At 47.1% G+C, this 23,700-nt stretch overlaps 1 protein-coding gene across 1 annotated transcript; it reads left to right on the top strand.

Moving 5' to 3' along the window:
- The first annotated feature begins 1,410 nt into the window (after positions 1 to 1,410).
- On the top strand, positions 1,411 to 22,291 carry CHMP4B (charged multivesicular body protein 4B). Its single transcript, XM_010397168.3, has 5 exons — positions 1,411 to 1,736; positions 17,084 to 17,261; positions 17,969 to 18,083; positions 18,615 to 18,741; positions 21,472 to 22,291. The coding sequence occupies exons 1-5, from the start codon at positions 1,541 to 1,543 to the stop codon at positions 21,537 to 21,539; spliced, it is 684 nt and encodes a 227-aa protein (XP_010395470.3). The 5' UTR covers positions 1,411 to 1,540; the 3' UTR covers positions 21,540 to 22,291.
- The last annotated feature ends 1,409 nt before the right edge of the window (positions 22,292 to 23,700 follow it).

The raw sequence follows: 23,700 nt of genomic DNA, 5'->3' as shown, positions 1-23,700 counted from the left end.
TATTGTCCAAGTGTGTTGTTCATTAATGTTGTCACAACCCTGCTGTGACTAGAGATGGGGGTTTATCCCTTTTACAGGTGGTTGAGGCCAAGCACAAAGAAACAGAAGTCCAAAGTATCCAGGAAAGGCTGGCACCAGGCTGAGGTACAGACTCCATTTCCTCATGGAATTTTGTACGTAGGTACTGTGAAATTATGGATCACAGCATGGAATTATGTCCATGCTGCCCCCACAGCTCTGAGCATGTGACTCAAAAGTCCAGGAAATGAGTTCACAGCGAGTCACCACCAATTAAACAACCATGGGTTTAAAAACTCACTTTTGTACAGTTGGCAAGTTAGAAAGGGAAGGTTAAAAGAATAAATTCTCCAACACGTTATCTCAACAGGAGCCTGGAGCAGGCTTGAGGGGTACATAAAGGGGGGTCACCCCAGCAGCGGGGATGGGTGCTGGAGGAGGAGGCGACTGGCTGGGATTCACACCCAGCCCGCTCCAGGCTCCGTGCCCAGCTCTGGTCCTGGGCAGGCTCCCGTGGTCACTTCTTGGCCACTTCAGGTGTGTCCAGAGAAGGGAACAGAGCTGGGAAAGGAGCCCCAGGAGAGGCTGAGGGAGCTGGAAAGGGGCTCAGCCTGGAGCAAAGGAGGCTCAGGGGGGACCTTGTGGCTCTGCACAAGTCCCTGACAGGAGGGGGCAGCCGGGGGGGTCGGGCTCTGCTGCCAGGGAACAGGGACGGGAGGAGAGGGAACGGCCTCAGGCTGGGCCAGGGGAGGCTCAGGGTGGGTATTTGGGAAAATTTCTCCCCAGAAAGGATGGTCAGGCCTTCGCAGGGGCTGCCCAGGGTCCCCATCCCTGGAGTGTCCAAGGAAGGACGACGGGGCACTCACTGCTCTGGGTTGAGTGACACGATGGGGATCAGTCACAGGTTAACCCCTCAATGACCCTGGCGGTCTTTTCCAACCTTAATGACTCTGTGACCCTTCACCCCCGGGCCCCCTGCCCGACCCCTGCCCGCCTGAGCCACGGTGTCAGCCCCACCTTCCTCCTCTCGCACGGTGTGCGGGAGTCCGGGGAGCATCCTGGGGTAGGGCCCAGGCAGCAGCCGCTCCTCCCGGACCTTTCCCGGCCCTGTCCCCCCAGCCCCAGCCCCAGCCCCAGCCCCTCCTTCCCTGCCCGACACCCGCCCCGTGACGTCAAACCGCTCCGTGACGTCGGCCGGGCCCCGTGACGTCAGCGCGCCCCAGCGCCACTGCCGGGTTCCGCTCGGGAGACACCTCCTTCCCGGCGTGCCCCGCGCCTCCCTGCGGCCGTGCCTCCATCTCCCAGCAGCCCCCGCGCACGGAGCCCTCCGGCGCGCGCGGCGCGGCGGCGCAAGGCACGACGGGAGTTGTAGGCGGAGCGGGGCGGCGGGGCGAGGCGGGCGGGCGGAGTCGGGTGGCGGCGGCGGCGGCCTCGGGCCTCGGGTCGGTGTGTGCGGGGAGCGGAGCGAGGGAGCAGGCACCGCAGCTGCACGGCCTCGGCCCGGCCCCGGCCCCGCGCAGCCATGTCGGGGCTCTTGGGGAAGCTGTTCGGGACGGGCGCCGGCGGGAAGGGCGGCGGGAAGGGCCCGTCCCCGCAGGAGGCGATCCAGCGGCTCCGCGACACGGAGGAGATGCTCAGCAAGAAGCAGGAGTTCCTGGAAAAGAAGATCGAGCAGGAGCTGGCGGCCGCCCGCAAGCACGGCACCAAAAACAAGCGCGGTGAGCGGGGCGGGGGCCGGGCCGCGCCGCCCCGAACCCGGGCAACAGGTCGGGAGCGCCCTGGGCGGCGCGGACTCGTCTGTGCGGCTTTATTTTACACCCGGAGCCTTTAGTTTATACTTTGGTGCCTTTCAGTTGTACCTATTGCCATTATTTTATGCCTCAGCGCCCTTCCCGGCGGGATTTACGCCCCAGCCGTGTTTCCTCACTCTGGAAGGGAGGGACACTTCCCCTTCCCTCGTGGGGAGAGCCCCGTGTGGGTGTCGCGTCACTGCCTCGTGATTCCGATGTCGCGATAGCGCTCGGCTCCTCTCCGTGGTGTTCCCTTCCCGTCCCCTGCCCATCTCACTTTGGGGAGAGGTCAAGAAAATATCCCGGCACTGGGTGCAGCTGGAAAAGCAGGGCAGCACCGTGGAATCAGGCCTTGATTTGCTCTGGTGGTGGTTTTTAATTCCAACCAACAAAACTCTTTACCAGAACCCTGCTTAATGTAAGGGTTTAGTTAGATATGTTTATTTTTGTTAGCTCTTACCAAAAGTTCTGAGCGTGTCGGGGAGAGCAGGAGTTACAGCTTTGATGTGTGTGGTGTTTGTTGTCCGTGGGATGAAGAACTTCCAGGGAGAAAATTGGCCAGCATGAAAAGGGTTTCTTGAAAACAGGCAAGTTAATATTCCCTCTTCTGGGAAGAGCTTGGGTTGTACTTATGCTTCGTTTTGTGTTCTCAAGGAAATATTCATTCTTTTAGAAACAGTATTTGTTCTGGGGTTTATTCCCACTCCTCAGTCCCCTCCAAGAGGCTCTTCCACACACACTCCTAAAGCTTATGAATGGAATTGGTGTTTCCCAGGTGGAACTTGGCTTCCCTGGGCAGGTCTGGCTGTGTTTTCCAGGCAGTGCTTGATGTGTCTGTGTGTCTGGAGATAAAGCACTTGTCAGGTTATGTATTCCAGTGCTCTGGAAACAAACTTCTTGTGTGTTTTAGCATGGTCACCAAAAGTTTTCAGGAAAGCACATCCTGATTTCTGTGCGGATGTCGCCCTCTCTGTGCAGGAGCAGGAGTGGCTTTGCCTGTAGCACAGGGAGCTGCAAGCACACGTCTAGCAAGGGTTAATTGGCAGTAATTACCCTTAGGAGTTTCATGTCACTACTTCAGTCAGCACTTTAAGCCTCCTTCCACACTCTAGAACTTCCCTGTGTGACGTGGATGGAGCCAGTGTACAAGGGCTCAAGGATGTGTCAGAGGACCTCAGCAGAGCCTGACTTCGTGCTTAACCAAGTCAGTTCTAAATCAAATACATTGCAACAGTTCTAGTAAGTGAGTCTGTGCTGTGGTTTTTGGCCTAGTTTGGTAATGAGCTCGAGAGGAGAACTAAAATATGTCTCTGCAGTTTCTTCATCTTCTGGGTTACACCGAGCCTCTCAAACTTCTAAACTTTCTGTTCAGGTCTTTGTCTCGCTCCACTGTAATGCCATCCATCCCTCCCTTCCTCCCTCCCTCTCTGCTGCCCTTCAGAACCTCGGGTAGGGGAGGGATTAAATTTCCTTGGAGGTGGAGGAAGGAGAAAAACCTGCCCATTCACCGGCAGGATTCTGGGTCAGACTAATTGAGGGCTTGCAGCAGCACAGGATCCTGAGGAGTAATTAAGGAGCTGTGAATAGGAGGAGGGTAGGGATGGATTTCTCTTTTTCCATTTCTGGGGCTGAGAGGCCAACTGTTCTTACTGGGCTGTGAGTTAAGGCAGCTGATTGTCTGTGCCTTGCTGGGAAGTGAATTCCCTTCAGGACACACTCAGTTTTCCTGAGTTCAAGTTGTCAGTCATCAGCTGAGCTCCTACAAATTGCATTTTTTTATAGGCAGTTACTGGATTTTTCCCTGTCTGACTTCAGGCTGGTTTATAATCCATAATCTATGCGATTTTGATGCAAGGTCACTTAAATCCATATTTTAACTGAAAATAAAAATGTATTGGTTTTAGATGTGAAAGTCTGTCATTTTAACGGAAATACTTTGATATAGTTGGAATGCTTTCAAGTAAACCTGAACAAAAGATAATTAGCTAGAGATTATTTTGTTTAAGTGTTGGATCAACCTTTAAAAAATTAAATATGAAGAATCCCTAGGCTTAGTTCTCCAAGATGTAATCACTTCCCTCTGGAGATGCTGCGTGTCCCTGTTCCTTGAGGATCTCCTGTGGATGGTGCACATTTGTGATCTCAGCTGGGCAGTGCTACTGATGCTCCTGGAAGCTGCTGCGGGACAGCCAAAAGAAGATGATACAGTGGGGCAGGGAACTTACCTGGAAGCTTAAAGCCACCTTGGGAAAACTTGGAATGGCGTTTTTGTTGTCCCAGAGGGAAGACGGGTGTCTGGCACACTTGAGGAAACATTCTCTGCTCCCCAGCACACTGAGTGATTGTTCAGGTGCCAAGTGAGCTGCTTTCCAAAGGCTCATTCACTCATTCCTGCAGCACTTCTGGAGTCTAAGGAAAGCTTAAATCTAAGAAACTTAGAGGCTTCTGGTTCCCATGCCTGCCCCAGGCATATGCAGGGGTTTGTTAATTTATCAACTCATTTTAGATGTGTATTTTCGTGATCTGCATTTAGGGTATCCAGGCTGTGTAACCAGACAACTCAGGAAATTCTGAGGTTATAATAAGGAGCTTTGTAGTAGAAATTTCCTCAGTCTGTGTTGTTTCTTGGCACGGGAGGCTTTCAACTTGCATGAAAAGTTCTGAGTGTGCTGGGGAGACCAGCAGTGACGGCTTTAATGTGCTTGCCATGTTTTGTCCATGGGATGAAAAGCTATCAAGATTAATCATCAGTAGGAGGGTTTTTTGAAAACAGGCGAGTTACTCTTCCCTCTTCTGGGAGGAACTTGGGTTATGCTTGTGCTTCGTTTTGTGTTCTCATGGAAATGTTCAATCTTTTGAAAACCCCACCCCTCTGAGAGGCTCTCCCGCACTTTTGCTCTACCTCACGAGTAGTGGATTTATTCCTCTCAGTGAATTTACAGGAGCAGCAGCAGTACCGACTGATTTGAGCACTGATCAGCCAGTGTCTCACTGCATTTTACATCTGCCCTGAAAATAAACTTTGCTCTAACATAAGCAGAGTGCAGCTGTGAGCCTGTCTGGGAGCCCCGTGCTGCTGCTGCCTCCTTTTATTCCGCTCCAGTTTGTCCGTGGCGTTGTTTCATCTGGGATGTTTTCTCAGCGCTCAAACCTCGTGGTACAAACTAAGCTGCTCCATCTATTCCAAGGGTTCTGGAGCTCTAGGGTTCAGTGTTCAGCTTCAGAGCAGTTTAAGCTGATCCTAATCGCTGCTGCTCTGGTGTTTGTGCTTTTCTGTGGCTGTGCCTGATCACGCAAAGCTGAGCTGCCAGAGGAATAGCACAGGCACACAGAGGACCAAGGGGTTAATTCCTTGAGCTCTGACTACCTTGGGTATAACAATGCCAGGGTCTGTTTCTCCTGGAACCCAAAGCTCAAGTGATGTCTCAGTATGAAGATTACAGCAGGGAGAGAAACTCAGTGCTGCTTTAGAGTGCCAGTGTTAAAAGCAGCTCGCTTGAGCTCAGATCCAGGGTGAGCAGATGCAGTTATGAGCCTGCCTGCCACTGATCTGACCTTTCTATTAATTAACACCACGGTGTTAATAGATGGGTGAAAAGCCAATATTGTCCAAAATATAATCAGACTTTAGCAGGAGAGTGGACATTTCATGGATTTTCCCTCCACTCTGGTTTCTGTTAGCAAGTGGTTTTTCTTTTCTGATGTCAAAGTTTCTATTTTCACTGTACATAAATACAGTGTTGGGGTTTTTTTTTCCAGCACTGAGAACACAAAATAGATGCAAACCCACTCCTGGATTCCTGCTGTATAATTCAGGCTTTTCCTGGAAAGAGAACACTCCTCTTCTCCACCCGGCACTAAAACTAAACAAACCAGGAGGTTGGGCATAGGCTGAAGTCCTGACTTTAAGCCCACTTGGGGCTCTCAGTGCTGCCTCTGGTGATGGTGTGTAATGGAAATTATCTGGTTACATCCCTTTACCTTTTTTAAGCTGTCCCATCAGTCTGTTGATCTGATTTCCCTGCAGCTGGAGGATTCTGGTGTCAGAACTGCCCCTGTCAGTGAACCTGCTTGGAATGTCCAGCTGGGACTGGCTGAGTGAGGCTGCTCCAGGAGCAGCCCTGCCTGGTCCTGCCTGTTCCTCTGTGCTGCTCTTGGTGTTTGTGTGGGCAGGGCATGACTTGGATTAGTTTGCTGAGCCAGACAAAACCCAACTCCTAAAAAAAAAAAAGGAAGGAAAAGTTGTTTTCCACACTTAACCACACAAATACTGGAGCTGGCTGGGGGAGGGAGGCAGGAATGTGACGGGAAGGAGGAGGGAGGGCAGTTCTGCCTCTCCTGGCAGCAGTCCCTGCTCAGAGGCCCTAACTGTGATAGCATCTGAGGGTGACGTGGGCTCTCCCAGCAAGGGACGCAGGGATCATTAATTAAATCACGGCAGCAGTGCCTGCAGGATGGCTGTGATGGTTTTGTTTAGGACGCTGAGTGCTTCCAAGTGTGGCAAGGATCTGGCACTGAGGGAGGGGAAAGCCGCAGCCTCAGCTCTGGGCATGGGCATGGCCTCAAAGGGCCTGTGACTGTGTGTGCGGGGCCTCAGACATTGCTTGTGAGCGTGGTTTAAAGATCCTGCTTGGCTCTCGGCAAGAGAAGTGATTCTGCTCCCAGAATCCAATCATGAGACCCTGCTTTTGTTTCCATGAATCGTCAGATGCCTTTGGAGGGGAAGCAGGAATCCTGCAGCATTTCCAGCCCATCTTTAGGCCCTCAGCCTGCCTTCTCTGTGTTTTAAGTCACAGTGTAATGCAAAATTGATGTTTGAGTTCCAGGTGCTTATCCATAACCCAGGGCTTCAGTGTAGGAATGTTGATGGCAGTGCAGGCTCAAGTCCTTCATCTTCCCCTGAGGTTGATGGGCATTCACCACCTGCTTTGGGAGAAGTGATAATTGCTCTTTTAAATTAGATCTTAAAAAACTAGAGGAAACTTCTCCTTTGGATTCTACCCTACCTATGATCAGCAGAGCCTTTCGGAGACAAGACTCTCTGGTATAAAATGGTTTGGGAGCACTGGCAGGATTCACAAACACCTTTTTAAAAACTGCTTTTAAAAGTGACATAAACAAAACCCAAACCCCTGTGGTTCTGCCAGATATTGCCAGCTTTGGTAACTGTATTTGATGCAATATATCCTTCCTCTGTTCCTGTTCTCTGTCAGGAGGGAAGCTTGGCAAGTTTGCAGCCACTGACTTCGTGTTTATCACTTTTTCTCTCAAAATGTATTAGATGTTGGAGTCTAGTATCTCATTAAACTCCAGGCCTAATTACTGAATCCTGCTCCAGGGCTCTTAGGCTAGTTTAAAAATTATAATTTTCAGGTGATGCAAATTGTCAGTTTGGTTTAACCCTCTTTTTACTTAGACTTGTGCAGAGTTGTGGAGTGTTTATCTGGACTGGGACATTGCTGGCCTTTGCACTTGTATCATTCAGGTCCCTCTGTCAACCCTTCTTGCTCCCAAAAACCCAAAACTGCATTGCCCTTTCTTGTTTTTGGGGCAGTATGTGATGCTTGTCCCAGAGACTTTGGGCTGTGGTGTGAGCAGCAGGATGTGCCCTGACTTTCGCAGCCAGCAAAGTGTGGGTGTGAGTGGGGTTTAAAGTAAAATCTTGTCATTTACTCACACCGCTTAAAAATGGTTGATTTTTGCAAAACTAAAAGCTGGAGCAGCTCTCATCCCTGACTTTCCATCAAGTTTGCTGCCAGGTGTCCAGCAAACTGGACCTCCTGGCACAAAGTACCTGAAACAAACAGGATGCAGTTGGAGAATCCTAAGTAGGGCAGGCATCGATGTTGACAGACTTTTGCCTTACCCTGAGACAGCCCAAGGCCACAGCAGAGTTGGTGATAAGGAGATTTGTTCTGCTCTGAGTCATCCCTGTGAGTCTTTGAGCAGGAGCAGGGATACAGTTCCTGAAGGAAGGACTGGAGCCCCTCTGCTCTGGAGCCAGGCTGGGAGAGCTGAGGGTGTTCACCTGGAGATGTGAGGGCTCTGAGGAGACCTTAGAGCCCCTTCCAGTGCCTAAAGGGGCTCCAGGAGAGCTGGAGAGGGACTTGGGACAAGGGTCAGGATGACAGAGTAAGGGGGAATGGCTTCACTGTGACGGAGTGGGATATTGGGAAAAAATTTTTCCCTGGGAGGGTGGGGAGGCCCTGGCACAGGGTGCCCAGAGAAGCTGTGGCTGCCCCTGGATCCCTGGCAGTGTCCAAGGCCAGGATGGGGCTTGGAGCAGCCTTGGATAGTGGAAGGTGTCCCTGCCCATGGCACTGGCTGATCTTTAAGGTCCCTCTCAACCCAAACCACTGTAATTCCATGGGAACCTTCCTCGTGGCCACTACCAAGGGCAGTGGAGTGGCCACAGTGACCCAGCACTGGTGGGACACAGAAGAGCAGAAGTTTCCCCTGGGTGAAGCTCAGTGCTAGGCTGTGGCAAAGGCAGTGACAGTTCTGTCCATGATGTCCTTCCAGTTGGAAGCCCAGTTGGAAAAGCTCTGCTGTGGCTTCCCCTGGGTTCACTGCTGAGATGAAGCCTTGTCAATAGCCAGTTTCCAGGAGCTAACACAATTATAGGATAATTATGTGGGCAGCTGTTGTCTTGCAGCTCTGGACTGATGGCAGTTTGGAGTTTTCCGGATAACCAGTATCCCCATCTCTCTTGCGTTTACTGGACTCAATGATCTCAAAGGTCTTTTCCAACCTAGTTTATTCTGTAATTCTGTGTGATAATGAGATGTGCATGGTGATCCACGTGTGCAGCAAGCCAGGGCTGTTTCACTCCTGTGGTGGAGTGTAAGTGTTACCAAACATCCACATTGTGTATGCTCCTCGTGGCTTGGCAGGATTTCATCCAGATTTAGGGACTCTGTGTTTACTTCAGGTGAGTGCACAGGGGTTGCTCAGGGGTTGAACTGAAAAGAGAAATGCCAGAGTGGCAGGAACATCAGTGGTATTCAAAAATTTGGAGGTGATTTTGATTGGTTATGAAATAAAACAAGGTAATACAAAGCAAACTTCATAGTGGGCTGCCTGGGAACTGTGCCCAGTCACTGCATCTCCAGTGAGGGTGGTACCTCCTTAAAATGCCTTGGCAGGCTCTCCATGGTGGGCTCTGCACGTGCCCTGTCCTGGGAGGACAGTGAGAGGCAGAAAGGCTTTTTTGTGAGTGCTTCCCTGGCAGCCCCATCAGCAGGAACAGAGTTTATTGCTGGCTCTGGAGCTGATCCTGGCCTCAGAGCATGGGATTGCCATTAAAAACTGCAGTTCACCTCGAGAGAAGTACTGCAGCATTGCCACTGGAGTGTTTGGAGGTTGAGTCAAGAAGTACAAACTTCTTAAAAATAAATATGGTTTGTCTTACTTGCCTTATAACTTTTGGCTTTCTAAAGGTTTGTGTTCTCAGCTTTTCCCCGTAGTCGTCAGTGTTGGAATCTCAGCATTCACGAAAAAAGTAATTTTTCACATCCCAAAATATCTCATCTGGGGAAGTTAGGCTGTTAAGAGAATGCTAAATATTATGACAATGTCAGTGAAATTCTTGGACTTGGCAATGCTCTAATAATAATGGTTCAAGGCTGGAAAATGCCTGCTGGATTCCCAGGCAGCCACTCTTTTAATTCCCCAGGAAGAAATGGTCTTGAAATGTGCCACTTCAGGGTAGGATCTTCTGAGTTTTGAGAATTAATTACAAAAACACTGTTCAGCTTAGGGAACTGGGTTGGTTGGTTGTTTTTTTTCCTATGAGAAAACAGCATTTTGAGATACTTAAGAGCTACTTCTATTCCTGCAAAGCCGAACCTGATGCATTTCTGGCAGAGATTCAAAGGAAGATTCTGAGTTTTCACTGGAATTCTATTTAACAAACTACCTTCAGCAACCACAAAATGAAGAAGAAAACCCAGGAAGAGTATTTGCAGACTGTGAGAATCTCAGGGACACCTTAGGGAGCATGCAATTCTCATCCTAAAAGTTTAAACTTTGATTGACTATTGAATAATTATCTCATTTCACATCAGAATTTTATGTGTGCATCAAAGAAGGTGCAGATTTTTAACCAGCAAAGTTAGTGGCAGTTGGAAGGGGTAAGAGAGGATAATTTACTCAGGCAGCCTTGGAAAATACCTAATTTAATTTGGAAAGAAGAAATGTGTTTTGGGTCGATCAGCTTTGCTGATGCCTTGCAGTCCCCTGCTGTCATCCAAAGGCATGCAGGAGCCCAAGGAGTGAGGCAGTGAAAACTGGGAAGTGCAGTGCAAGCTCTGCTTCCAGAGGGTGGATCAGATTTCAAGTAATGGTTTGAAGCTTCAGGCCTGGATGGTTTTGGCTGAACCAGCATTTCTTAGACTCATTCCAGCTCCTGGGTGGAACAAAGCTGTCTCTGTAACTGGGATTTCTTTTCTGGTTTTCTCATTTGAACTTCAAGGCTCACTGTAGATGACATTTTTTTTCCCTTTTTTTCAACAAAACTGTCCCAGAGTTGCCTGGAGATTATTTTACAGAGGGTTATTGACCAGAGCAGTGTTGCCTTGACATTCAAGGGACAGAGGAATCACCTTCCAAGGCTGAAGGAACCCCCTCTGAGCTGTGATGTGGGACAACATCTGCAATCCCTGGTGCAGAGGCTGATGCTCTGAGCAGAGCCAGGGGTGGTGTGAAGGTGATGGTTCCTCCTGTGTTTGCATGTTGCTGTCTCACAGCCCTGACTGCTGCTCTACAGATGCTTTTTTCTTTATCTCTTGTTTTTTCTCTTTTGTACATTCATAGATTTTTAGAGCAGGAGCATTTATTGTTTTGTTTCCTCTCTTGCACAATAGACTGAATGTGCTGGCAGTGCTGTGCTCAAGAGGCAGTTGTAATCTTGTATTTTAAAAGATTAGGCAGAAACCTTCTTGCATTCTTGGCCTGGGTTTGGGTGCTTTATTGAAGTAGTTTTAGTCAGTCACAATCTCTGAGCTGGGAATAGTTGCCTTCCTTGGAGGGTAGGGTTTGGAAACTGTATTAGAGAGTGAATAAACAGGCATAGAAAGACAAGGGGAGGACCAAGCCTGAACTCTGCCCACAATTCCCTGCTAGAAGTGCACATTTCCCAAAAGAAAGGCACAGGAGGCTGCTGCAGGCACTGGAGAGAGGCCCTGGTATGGGGAGAAATGTGTGATCATGACTTCAGACATGAAGTGACTTTTAGACCTGAAAACATCCCTGAGACAGCAGAGCTCTCCGGAGGTGATCCTCACGGGAGAGGAACTCCTGCTGCTGTGCACAGGATCAGTGTTGGAATCAGTGAGGATTTATTTATAACCAAGCTTTGGTACCTCTGTGTCCCAACCACTTGGCGATCATGATGCTTAAAATCACACCTGACTTTTTGTGTTCTGAGGCTCACCTGGCCTGGGATGAGCATTCCTTGGTGTGGCCGGGATGCCTTTGTATTGAACCAGCACGGACAATCCTGGTTTAACAGTTCCTGGAGCTATCAAACCTCTGCAGAAAGATTCTTACTCAAGGCAAAACTCAAAGTTTGGTCAGTCTGTAGTGGGGTTTATATCCACCTTTTTATCTGCTCGTAGCATTGGGGGATAATTTGTCAATTGCTTTAAATTCCCTTCTTAGGGTTTTTTTTGGAGATCTTGAGGGCAGTTTTCTGGCTCTCAGTAGAATGAGAGATGAGGAGTTGCTGCCTAAGATAAAGCTCCCCACTGCAGGCAAGGCAGGCAATTACTCCTTCCACCTCCCAATGCCCCTTGTTCATCCCGTTCCAAGGACAGCGAGGATGTTGTTCCTGATTAAATTTGCTGCTGAGGCAAGTGCCAGGAAGATGGAATGGTATTTTCAGAAGCAGCAAAAAATAATGACGCTTCTGTCCGTGGAGCAGATGATAGCTGGATGCACAGGGTAACGTGCAAAATGCTCTTCCACTATTAAGTTGATTATCTCAATCCTATTTAGTGCCTGGGCTTGCAGCTCGAGGGGCCAAGGCACCCCAGCTTGGGAAGCTCCTCTGCAGCTCTTGCACTCTTTATTATTTTGGCGTGGCTGACATTTGGTGCACGTTATTTTCTGAGGCTGCTCTGGAGCTTTCTCATGCCATATTAATATTGCTGCTGGCCCTGTGCACTGGCATCTCTGCTGCTGCCATTTCTGCCAGAGAGAAAGCAAGAATTAGATGTGAGAGTAAGTTACTTTTCCCCTCAGCTGGAGTAATCAGAAGCTATTAACTCCAGAGTCTTCCTCTGGAGGAGAAGCCTCTCTGTTTGAGGTGTCTGTGAGTTTTGGGAGGATTTTGCAGAGGCAGGAGACACCAGCACTATGTGGGGACAAATCCTCTGGCATCACCAACACTTTGACCTTGGTCAGGTGTATTTCTGAATTCAGTGAAACCTCTGAGTTTATTCCCAGTGCTCTTTGGTCCTCTCAAGCTGAAATGTGTTTTTGCCAGCAAAACTTGAAGTTCCAATTATGCAGAGAGCAAAGCCTTGTTCTTCCAGGTTTTTATCTGCTGATCTAAACTTTCCTACTAATGATATTTAAAAGCATTAATTCCACAGAATTGCCGTGTGCATAAATATCCCAGGAACACTGCCTGTCCTACCAGTGTGTAAGGAATATTTATTTGCAGCAGGGCTGTTGATTTTTAACAAAAACCACTGACATTCATAGTCAATTTTTCCTCTCTGAATGCAGTACCAGGTAGTAAAATTGTATTTTTATTATCCTGCCAGCTGCTTATCACAGTGAACATTCATCTCATTTGACTAACAAACTGCTGTAAATATTGCAAAAAAAAAAAATATTAGACTTACAACAGCTCATTTAATAATAATAATTTGCCTATACACAGGTTAAAATAATTCAAAATACATCAAATTCTACAGATGGCATTTCTGGAGGACAAAGTGAAATTATCTGAGTGAGCAGTCATGTTTGTCTGACTGATCTGCTGACTGAGGAGGAGAGGCTGGCTGAATGACTCTGCTCTTTCCATTTCTGGGTGTTCATTAGTCAGGAGTAGCGACTGGAAACCGTCACATGAGTTCCTGCTTCTCACTTCTGTTGGAGGGCTGGGTTGTGCTGTGGTGGTATCCCAGTGAAACCCTGGGATTCTTGGGAATCACCATGGTCAAACAGAAAGTGTAGAACTTCTGCTGGAATTTCTAGCAGTAAGGGTTACCCCAGAAATTCAAATAAATAGAAAATTAAAATAGAATTTTGCAGTTCAAAGACTGGAAATAAAAAACCCAACCAACAACCAATGACAAATCATCCCCCCCCAAAACCCCAAACCAAAACAAAATACAGAAGAAGGAATAGCTTTTTATGTGTTAAAACGTGTGAAAAATGTCCTTTGAATGTAGTTTTAGGCATGTTTTACATTCAGGAAACTGAAGCAGCCAGCCCAGATCTCACTGGACTCAGCTGCAGTTTTATCCCTCCCTGGAATCTGGTGTTTTCTTTGTGAGAATTTCTCTGTAAAAAGGAACTGCAGAGATCACAGTCTGGTGCTCATTAACAGAGAGAAATTTGACATTGCTTTGCCAATGGAAAAGAGGTAATAAACCATTGATAGCCATTTAACTGGTCAGAGCTCTGTGGGGCAATCTTCATGAACAAAAATTGCCTCCAACATCCCCCTCATAGCTGATAATAAAGACAATTAATGTATCAAAATGTCACATGGAGGAGGGCATTTTGAGCCTACTCACTGTCTTCTCATGGAGGTCAGGAGTCACCCAGGTAGTTTTAAATGTATTACCTTTAATATAATAGTAACAACAACAATAATAATAAGTATATATAACTGCTTTTCCCTCAGTCATGTGTATTCTCTGAAAGCTTTATTACAATTCAAATAAAATGCAGCTAAGGTTTGTTATCTGCTGTTTGTTTCTTTAGAGGGTCTTTTAAGTGCTTGCAATTCATGCTGCACATTGGACTTACGAATTAAAACACCCACTGGGCCTGTTAAGGAGACGGTGGGGGTTGTAAAAGTTGTCTAAAACACCCTTTATTGGCAGGTTCTTGCTGTTGTATTGTGAAAACTGCCCGTGGAATGATCAACTATTTTTGCTGTCGTTGAGGGTTGTATGAAATGTTAAATCCCCTCTTGAAGCAGCTGGTGATGTGAACTGGTACTGCTGGGGTTTTTTTTATAATAGGGATATTCCAGAGTAAATTCAGCCCCTTCTGCAGTTGAACCTCTGGATATCAGGCCCTGTGCAGCAGCTGCTGTGAGAGGCTGACCCAGCCACCTGGAAATCGTGCGTGGCTTTTGGCTCTGAGATAAGGAGTTTGTCCCACTGCTGGAAAGCTGAGATCAGCTGTTTCTAGAAAAATGTGCTGGGGATCTCTCTAGCAACACGTTCTAGGGCATGGGTGGGCTCTGGCTGGCCAGAGGATAAATGCTTTAAACTCGGCGTATGGTCACAGGTCCTGCTGAAGCAGTTCCGCAGCAATTAAAGCTGGGTATGAATTGCATTGTAATTAATGTGATTACTGTCTTGGAAGCAGTAAAGGCAAAATTCAGGGTGTGGGTGCTGAGGAGAGCCTCTTCCATGGCTGTTTGATGTGATAGCAGCCTTTGAGCAGGGCAGAGAGAGGCCCTGTGCTGCTCTGATCTCAGACACACTCGATTCTTGCATGTGCACAATGCCACAGGACATCTGTACCCCACTGTCTCTGGTTCTTATTTATTTTAAAATTCTGGAAAAAGATTTTTTTTTTTTTTGGAGGAAAAGAGCCGAGATAATTCCCTTCAGATTAAGTTTTTATAGCTTTGACTTTAATAAAAACTTAATAAAAATGTGTTACTCTGGCAGTTCATAAGATTTCAATAGGTTCCTGATCTTTGTCCTTGCTTTGGCTTTAGGAAGGAGAGAGGAAAATAAGTATCTTCCTTGGTCTTAAGGGGTAGGAAATGTTTGCAGAAAATACCCCAAATCCATGTGAAGTTTAAGGGCAGTGCAGTTCTGGTACAGAAGTGGTGTGGGTGGGAATGGGAGGGACAGGGTTACCTAACAATCCTGATGAGAACTTCTGATCGTTCACGATGATTCTTGCAATGTTTGGTGTCTGAGCAGCTTGTTTTAAAGTACATGAGCATGAAATGTAGACAAACTGTAATTGTTCTCAGAGAAAGCTGTAGTGGGGAGCTGTACATAAATTGTAGCACTTGACTTGGCTTTATATAATGTTTTATAATGCTATAAAATCTCTGGTTTTGCCAGTAAATCTCCACGAGGCACAAAATTCTAAATAAAGGGTGTCCCCTTGTTGTTGGGCATTTCCCCAGCATCTGTCACTCTATAAACACTCTATTAACAGTTTTTATCTTTCTGAGTAAGAAAACTTCGTATATCCTAATTAACCCATTAGTGCAGAATGAACCAGCTGAAATATCCCAGTAATGTGTTGCTCATCACTTTATCATCTGGCATAAAGCTGGAATGTTTGGGATATTTGTGTCGTGCCTCATTCTGCAGAGCAAACACTGTCCTTTGAAAACCCTCTGTTCTCACTCCTGTCAAACAAGTGGATGTTGGACTGGCCCCAAAACCAGGGAGATTTACTGGCAACTGGAGTGAAAGTCAGTGCAGAGGCTTGTTTGGGTCCTGGGCTTCTGTTGGAATAGTTGAGGTGTTTTTGCTGGCTTCTGTTAAATCATCCTGAGCTACTCTGTGTGCTTGGCATCCTTAGCTGGGCCTTCCCATAAAAAAAGTGCTTTTTTATTCTCTAACACGTTAGTTAATTTGAAATTAGCCAAATATAGCATATTTATAACCAGTTGCAGAGCTGAAGCTCTGTTTAGGACTTTCAGGTAGCAGGACTTCATCTTGCAGGACTGACAACATCTCAGGATGGCACCTGCCAAAACACCCGGGGTGCCTGTGGGCTTGATCAGCTTTTAGGAGAGCAGTGATTCCATGTGTGCTGCAGAAACATATTGATCACATCACTGAGTTATCAGCCCTCTAGAAGGGGAGATAAGGGAACCTGTCTCTTGTCAGGAGTTCCTACTCCTTGTTTTCTGCTCTCCTCAAAAAATTCTGCTTGGAAATAACATCTCTTAGAGATTTAAAGATTTAAAGCTTTTATTTGCCGCCGTTCCTGGTGTGCGTGACTGGGCTTTTGGGTGGGCCAAGACTGGTTTTTAGCAGAGCTGATCCTGTGTCACATGAAGTGGTTTCTGCTGTGAGACTCCCAGAGATCAGAGCACTGAAGAAATGAAGTCTGTGTGTGGCTGGGTTCAGGAGCTGAGGGTGAGGCTGTTGGAGCAGCAGCTTGGGGCCGAGGTGAGGTTTTAAAGTACACGGGGTATGATATGGCCAGGGCTGTCATGGAGAGGACAGGTCAGTCCAGAGCAGGAGGGGAAGTGGCAGTGCCACAAAGGGAAGCTGTACTCGCATCTTACTCCATGTGACACTTGGTGTTTGTTGCTCCAAACCCTGTCCTGGCCTTGGACACTTCCAGGGATGTGGCATCGAGCACGTCTCATACAGCTACGTGTAAATGTAGTTGGTGTTCCCTGTCAGTGTTTCAGGAATGGCCATGCCCATGATTTCTGTCCAGGTGTCTTGGGAAGAGCTGGCTGTGGGCTGTTGTCAGCTGCTGGGTGCTCCCCTGTGTGGGTGGGGAGGGGTAGAGCAGGTTGGACCAGTCCTCCCACACTCATCCCACAGGTGGGAGCTGTCCTGGGTGGGCTCCTCCTGCAGAATGCCTGAGTTCTACAAGTGCTCACAAGCAGCAAATTGCTCAAACCACCTTCAGTGAGGGCTTCTCTCAGCTCAGGCTGTTGTGTGGACAGCACCTTCTAGGAGGAGTAATACAAAATATACATAAATACAGTCATTTCTAGAATGTGTATTTCCCAGCATTAAGTGCAAAGCTGAGGGAACATTTCTCGTGGGATTTGAACAAGTTGCTTCTCCCAGGCATTCAGCAGGAGGGGCGACCTGCAGCAGCACAAAGACCTCATCTGGCAGGAGCTGCACCAGCAATGCTGCCTTCCTTGATGGGATGAGGGTGAACGAGGGTGTTTTTAAGTGGGTGAGCTTGGATGTTGAAGGAGGCAAATGCAAGGGTGGGGCAACATAGTTGATCTGGGAAGAATGGGCAACAAACACTAGAACATGCTAAATACTTCTCTGGGCTGAGTGGCACTTGGTGCAAATTGGTGAACGGCTGTTTTGGGCATAAATCTCATCAGTCCTACCCTTTCCTTTGCTGCGCAGCTGCCCTGCAGGCCCTGAAGCGCAAGAAGAGGTACGAGAAGCAGCTGGCACAGATCGATGGCACGTTATCAACAATTGAATTCCAGAGGGAAGCCCTGGAGAATGCCAACACCAACACTGAAGTGCTTAAGAACATGGGTTTTGCCGCTAAGGCTATGAAAGCTGCTCATGACAACATGTAAGTTATTCCCTCCTGCATCTTTCCATGGGATCTGTAGTTTGGTGTTTGTTAGGTCTGCTGAATGCCAGGTGTTTCAAACCAAAGGTGGAGCGGGAGTAGCAAAACCTTCTTTTGAAAGGCTCGAACTTGAACTAAAATTGAACAAAATTCACAAATATTGATGCTTCCTCAGTTTACTACTGTTTTATTTTCTGTGTTTATCCAAAAGCTGGGTAGCACCAGTGTGGTCTAAAGAAAATGGGAGCCTGCAGCAGTTACAGATCCATCTCGTAGCAGCAAGAATTTTAAGCCTCAAGGGGAGACTTAAAACTTTTTTCTGTGCAGTGGAGTTGGTGTATGTAGCAATAATTAAAGGTAAAACTGCATTATGGGAATGTTGTGCTTGCTCCAGAAGCAAATATTGTGGATGTAATAATGCTGAATCAGGGAAGAGAGCAGATTATTATTAATATCAGTGGTGCAGAACAAAACCTCTCCTTGGTGTCCGTATAACTGCTGGGAGCTAAGCTTGCAGGGAAAAGTTAAAAATACATCTACAATTGTGTTGAGAGCAGGGGGATAAAATCCAGACTTGCATGCAAAGTGTGTTTTGGGAAAGGGCTTTGGAAATATCACCATGGTGTGGCATTTCTACAGAACCCAGGAAATACAGCGTGGATTGGGAACGTGCCTGCTGGTACCGAATTCTTTCCTTTCTTTTCTAGGGACATTGATAAAGTAGATGAATTAATGCAGGACATCGCAGAACAGCAAGAGCTGGCAGATGAGATCTCTACAGCCATCTCCAAGCCAGTAGGATTTGGGGAGGAATTTGATGAGGTATGGCTTTGTTTGCTTGTGTTTTTGTCAGTGAGTCGTGGAATCCTTTGGCTTGGGAAGCCTTGGGATCAGGGAATCCAACCACTAAGCCAGCACTGCCAGCCCCATCACTAACCCTGAGCACCACATCTGCATGGCTTTTGAATCCCTCCAGGAACTGTGACTCCTAGGAGATGTTTCTCTGGAGCTCTGCATGCTGTGTGTGCCTGGGTGCAGTACTGGGGTGTGAAATCTCTCCTGGAACTGTTGGTGGCTGTGACCTGGACTTTATGCTCAGAATGGTCTGGATGGCCTGACCTGAGAATATTTGGACTTGGATCTCTCCTTGTGTCCTCTGCTTTCCCCACCCTCCTCACCCTCCAAGAGATCAAGTACAGGAATCACATCAGAATCAGACTCCTCATCTCCTCCCTTTGCTCTGATCCTGTTCATTTGTGCTATTTTCCATAATAATATGATCAGCTAAATCTGCTTGTTAATAAATATGACTTAAAGTTCCTTCTTTTTTCTTTTTTCTCCTTGAAAACCTAGGATGAACTCATGGCAGAACTAGAGGAACTAGAACAAGAAGAACTAGACAAAAACTTGCTGGAAATCAGTGGTCCGGAGACAGTACCACTACCAAATGTGCCCTCAATATCAATACCCTCCAAGCCAGGTATGGATCAACCTTTACTGAAACATCCTGGATCATTTAAAGTGTGCTTATTTATCTGCCAGCTCCTCGGATCTGGGAGATCTGGCTGCAGGAATTGCTTCCTGGATCCCAAATCACACCCAGCACCATTTCTCTGTGAGGGGCACCTGCCTTTCACAAGAAGCACAAAAATCATTCCCCGTCACAGGAGCAGTTGTTTGCTGCTCCAGCTCATCCAGGTTCTCTGCAGCCTGGTTGATGCTCAGGGTGCAGTGGAGGTGTGGGAGAAGGGAGCCTTTTTCCAGATGCTGCTGGGCCAACAAGGAAGAAATCTTGACAGACACCCTGAGGCTGTAAAAGGGAGGACAGAGTAAATTATCTCATAAAATTCTTAAAGCTGGAAAAGACCTCTGGGGTCATCCAGTGCCAGGCAGGTTCAGATTCCCCCATGGATCCTTGCTGCTGCTTTGGGTTTTAATTTGATCCCTGCTTTTCTGGCCTTTGGGAGGATCTTCCTTGGGGTCCCCTCTTTGGGAAGTCTGTGGCCTCCTCTGCAGTACCCAAAGCGAAGGTCATCCCAGTCCTAGAGCACACATATCCAGGGAATTACAGCTAGCTTGAGGATTTTACATGGAGGATGGACAAGAAATGTTTGTATTTACACAGATGGTTCAAAGCTGCTCTTAAATCTGAACTGATCCCTCTTGTATGAACATTCCCCATGGAATTCAGCTGAGTTGGGACACTCCTGGCAGCACTGATGGGAGGGTATGAAGCTTTACCAGCCCATTTTGCTGAATCTGCCTGAAAACGATGAATAAGCTGTCAACTTTGCAGCTCTAGTCCATGTCCTTTTACTTAGAGAAAACAAGACCAAAAAAACAGTGGATGAAAATAATCCCAAGTGGTCAGTGTATCTATAATTATCCTGCTGCCTTTCCTGGCTTGGATGGACGTGGGAAGCAGCAGGCACTGCCGGCCACCGAGGTTCTGCTTTGTGCCACTGCTCCTTGTGTGTTACACTGCTTTTATTCTGACACCACTGACTTTGTGTGTTGCTAGTTGTGTTCTGTGAGGCAGAACTGCTGACCAGAGTTGGGGAGAGGGGAGAAAGCTCTGTCAGAATACGTGAAGTCTGAGCCTTTATCTGATTCAGGAAAAATAGATTAAATGAACCAGTGCATTGCCTTTTTATTCCCTGGCTGATTTAATGAGGTTTGTTGTCTAAATAGATTTCAAACACAATGTCTTGGACCCAAATCTACTCTCTGCATTTTGTGACTGCACACAAGTAAGAGGTGGTGTAATTGTGGACAGATTGAAGGAGCTACACAGCATAAAACTTACAGAAACTTCCTGAAGTCATAAAAACTTGTGCACAATTTTGATAGTAAAAACTATGAGCATAAAGCTCAGTGTTTCACAGGATTTATGCTAAGCTGCTTTTGGATGGAAATGAGAATTCCATTAATTCCATTAATGTATTTAAGTGGCAGGCTACTTTTTGCTTCAATAAAGCTGCCTCCAAGGCTGGCACTTGGGAAAAACTGGGATTCTGGAGTGACGTTGGGTGGGGATTTTGTGTGGGTTTATTTTTTTAACCTAAATTGTTTTTCACTTAAAATTGACTTAAAACTGGGATTAAAAGTTTGCTCGTGATTACCATGGGTCAGATTTCCAAAGGGAATGCTGTCCCTGATGGTTCAGGTTCATGTGTAATTGTCCTTTTGGGAATAATAATGTGTCTTTTGAGGTAGAGCTGACTCTGTTAGCTCCTTTTCCATCCATTGAAGGGAAAATGACCATGAGCTTTCCTGCTTTTCCGGTTCTCAGGATCTGTCTGGATTTTGGCTTTAATCAGTCTGAATGAGGAATTTTGTTGCTGGTGGTGTCAGGAGAAATTCAGGCAGGAGCTGTTTTTGATTAATGGAGGCTGGAGGAGCTTAATATAGAAAACCACGTTCTGGCCTTGTACAAATGTGGGGTCTGGAGCTTGGAGCTGACTCAGTTCTCCTCACGTAAACGTTTCATTTGGAATGACACAAACCACTTGGACCAGGAATTGTTTGACTCTTTTTTTTTTTTTTTTTTTTGGCATTTTCCAAAATTATTGCAGCTATTTGTGGGTTCAAACATTTTTTTGTTGAGTTCATGGAAACTGGACTTGTCATGTTATGACAAAGAGCAGAATTTTCTGCCCTGGAACAACCAGGAATGAGGAGAAGGCAGCGTCCAGGCTGCTCCCTGCCATCCACATCCACCCAGCTGCCAGGGAGCACAGCAGAAGGAGAGTGGGATGTTCCCAGGGCTCTTCAGCCCCTCCAAATTCTGTACCTGCCTGACCCAAACACCTCATTTCTTGCATTTGCAGTACTCAGTGATGGAATAAGGAATTTACTTTTGATGGGGAAGAGATTAACACTGGAGACATCAGATGAGTTTCTGTAAGAAGCTGCATCCCTCTCAGAGGGGCTTAGAGGCTTGGAAATTATGGAAAAATATCCCACCTTAACTTCCATGCCCACTGCCTTCCTCAACTATGTGAGCTGTTGTCTTTTTCCCCTCAAAGTGGGAACATCAGGAAGTTTTGCTCTTTCAGCAAAGCACCTTTTACTTCAGGTCAAAAAGGTTTTGTTTATTTTCTGTCCACAGCTGGCCTTAGGTGCTTCATTTACTGGTTGGTCAGTGGCACAGAGGCCACTGCCTTCTGTCAAGATTCCCACTCACTTGTTCTCTTTTGTGCTTTTGCAGCCAAGAAGAAAGAGGAAGAAGAGGATGATGACATGAAAGAGCTGGAAGCTTGGGCAGGAACCATGTAACCACAGCAGCACCTGGCTGGAAAAAAGACTTTGGTTACCTATTCTGGGTGCAAATGTGTTTTGTTGGGGAGAAAGCATAAGCAAAATGTCTTTATCTTTAATTTTAACCCAGAGCAGTGGGAACTGCATTGCTGTTTTCTGCATAGCATGGTCTGCCCAGAGGAGAGAAGGGGGAGCAGGGAGAATTGCCTGCTGTCAATACGGTTGAATTTCTGTAGAAAAGGTATGTGCAAAATCCAACACTCAGCTTTTGGACTGTGCTCCTGCCACTGCTGGATCTTCATCTTCAATTTGGGCCATATATTGAATTGAAATAAGCTGAAAAAAACACTCTGTAATTTTAAGTCAGTTTAAGTGTGTCTAGGAGTCTTGTAAGGCATTTAAAATCCAGGAAAAGTCGTAAGCCACCGTCGGCTTCTTTATTGTGTTTTAGGTGCAAGAATGCTTTAGGTTTTTAGTTCTTTGCCAGTTCTATTTATATCCCTTGACTGCTGTGTGGCCAGCCCTGTGTCTGTCACCGCAACGACGTAGTCACTGTGCCCATTTTAATTGGTGAGAATGATTGCAGTTGATCCACACTCTCTTGAAAGTAGGGATGGTTTCAAGTTCAGTTGTACATTTTTCTACATAGCACTACAATGTTTATTGCTTTTTTGTGATAATTGATAACCCATTCAGATACATGCACACAATTATTTTAATTAAGAAACTACTATGGATTGCACTGTATTAAATATCTCGATTAATTTTCACCTGTGGCTGCTGCTGTCAATTCTATCCTGTTTAAAGTGATCTGGCTGTGGTTTAGCTGTAGTTTGGCTTCTTTCTACATGAGGGACATCCGCTTTAAAGCCTGCTGAGCTTTGGTTGAGCTCTGCTCCCAGGGAACAAGGCACAGGACAAGAGGAAAGAACCTCAAGCTGTGCCAGGGGAGGTTCAGGTTGGACATCAGGAGGAATTTCTTCACTGAAGCCGTTGTCAGGCATTGTCAGGGGCTGCTCAGCAAAGTGTTGGAATCCCCATCCCTGGAGATATTCAAGGAACAACTGGACATGGCACTCAGTGCTCTGGGCTGGTGACAAGGTGGACATCAGTCACAGGCTGGACCTTGGAGGTCTTTTCCAACCTCAGTGATCCTGGGATTCTGTTCTGTGTAAAATCCCCCACACTAAGGAGAAATCAGCTGAATTAAGTTTGATACAACAGGTTTAGGGACAGAGCTGGGGCCCTGGCTTTCTTTTTCATCATGGCAATGATCTCTGCTGTGCACTGTGCTAACAGATGTTATTAAAGCAGCTGTATTTTATTCCAGGAATTACAGGGGAGCATCTCAAATGCAGTGAAGGGTCCCAACAGGAGCATTCAGGTGGAGCTGGGAGGGGAAGACCCAATCCTATCAGAACCGTTAATGCTGTTCAGGCTCCTGATGTGGGAGCTCAGCAAGCGGGAGCGGCAGAGGCAGCACCTGGCAGTGCAGCTGGTCCCTGGGATAGCTGGGCCTTGCTGTTCACTCCTGTACCTGAGCACAGAGCCTGCTCTGCACAGCAGGGGAATCACAGCAGCGAGCGTGTGCTGTGCTTCCTGGTTACTGAGCCAGACAGCAACGACAGCCTCAGCCCTTGGAACCTCTTCTTCCTTCATCCTCTTAATCAAGGATGGGCTGGTGCCTTAAGCCTTCAGTTTATCAATGTCTGAGGACTGATCACCTTTCTGCTTTGGGTATCACTGAGTTCCTTAGCTGTTGCTTAACACCAGTCAACAGCTGAAATGTTTGCAGTAAACATTTTGCTGCCTCGCTCCGACTGGTGGTGAGGGCAGAACTTCCCTGTCCAGAGCACCACAGGGCAGTGCAGGAGGAAGCAGCTGTGCCTGCCAGCAGTTCCAGGAGCTGCTGCTCAGGGGCCCAGGGTTTCCCTTCCCTGGGAAAGCCACTCCAGTTCCTGCTGGGAAACTCTTCTCATTTAACTTGCCCTCATCAGACAACTCAAGTTGCAGCTGTGATGGTGTTTTCTCGTGGAGCTGTTAAAGGAGGCAAAATCTGGGATCCAGGTGTTTTCAGTTTATGGATAATCCTTGTTTCTTTCCTCTGAGAAAGGTGGAAAGCATTGTCTGTGTTGTATGTGTGTGTGTGAGAGTGATTCATTTAAAGCAGGGTGAAAAG

The sequence above is a fragment of the Corvus cornix genome, chromosome 20 (assembly GCF_000738735.6).
Source record: "Corvus cornix cornix isolate S_Up_H32 chromosome 20, ASM73873v5, whole genome shotgun sequence".
Lineage (NCBI taxonomy): Eukaryota > Metazoa > Chordata > Aves > Passeriformes > Corvidae > Corvus > Corvus cornix.
This window is presented reverse-complemented; position numbering and strand designations above follow the sequence as displayed.

Coding starts and splice junctions, on each gene's coding strand:
- CHMP4B (XM_010397168.3), top strand. CDS start 1,541: ATGTCGGGGCTCTTGGGGAAGCTGTTCGGGACGGGCGCCGGCGGGAAG. Junction 1,737..17,083: donor CGGCACCAAAAACAAGCGCG/GTGAGCGGGGCG, acceptor TTTGCTGCGCAG/CTGCCCTGCAGGCCCTGAAG. Junction 18,742..21,471: donor ATCAATACCCTCCAAGCCAG/GTATGGATCAAC, acceptor GTGCTTTTGCAG/CCAAGAAGAAAGAGGAAGAA.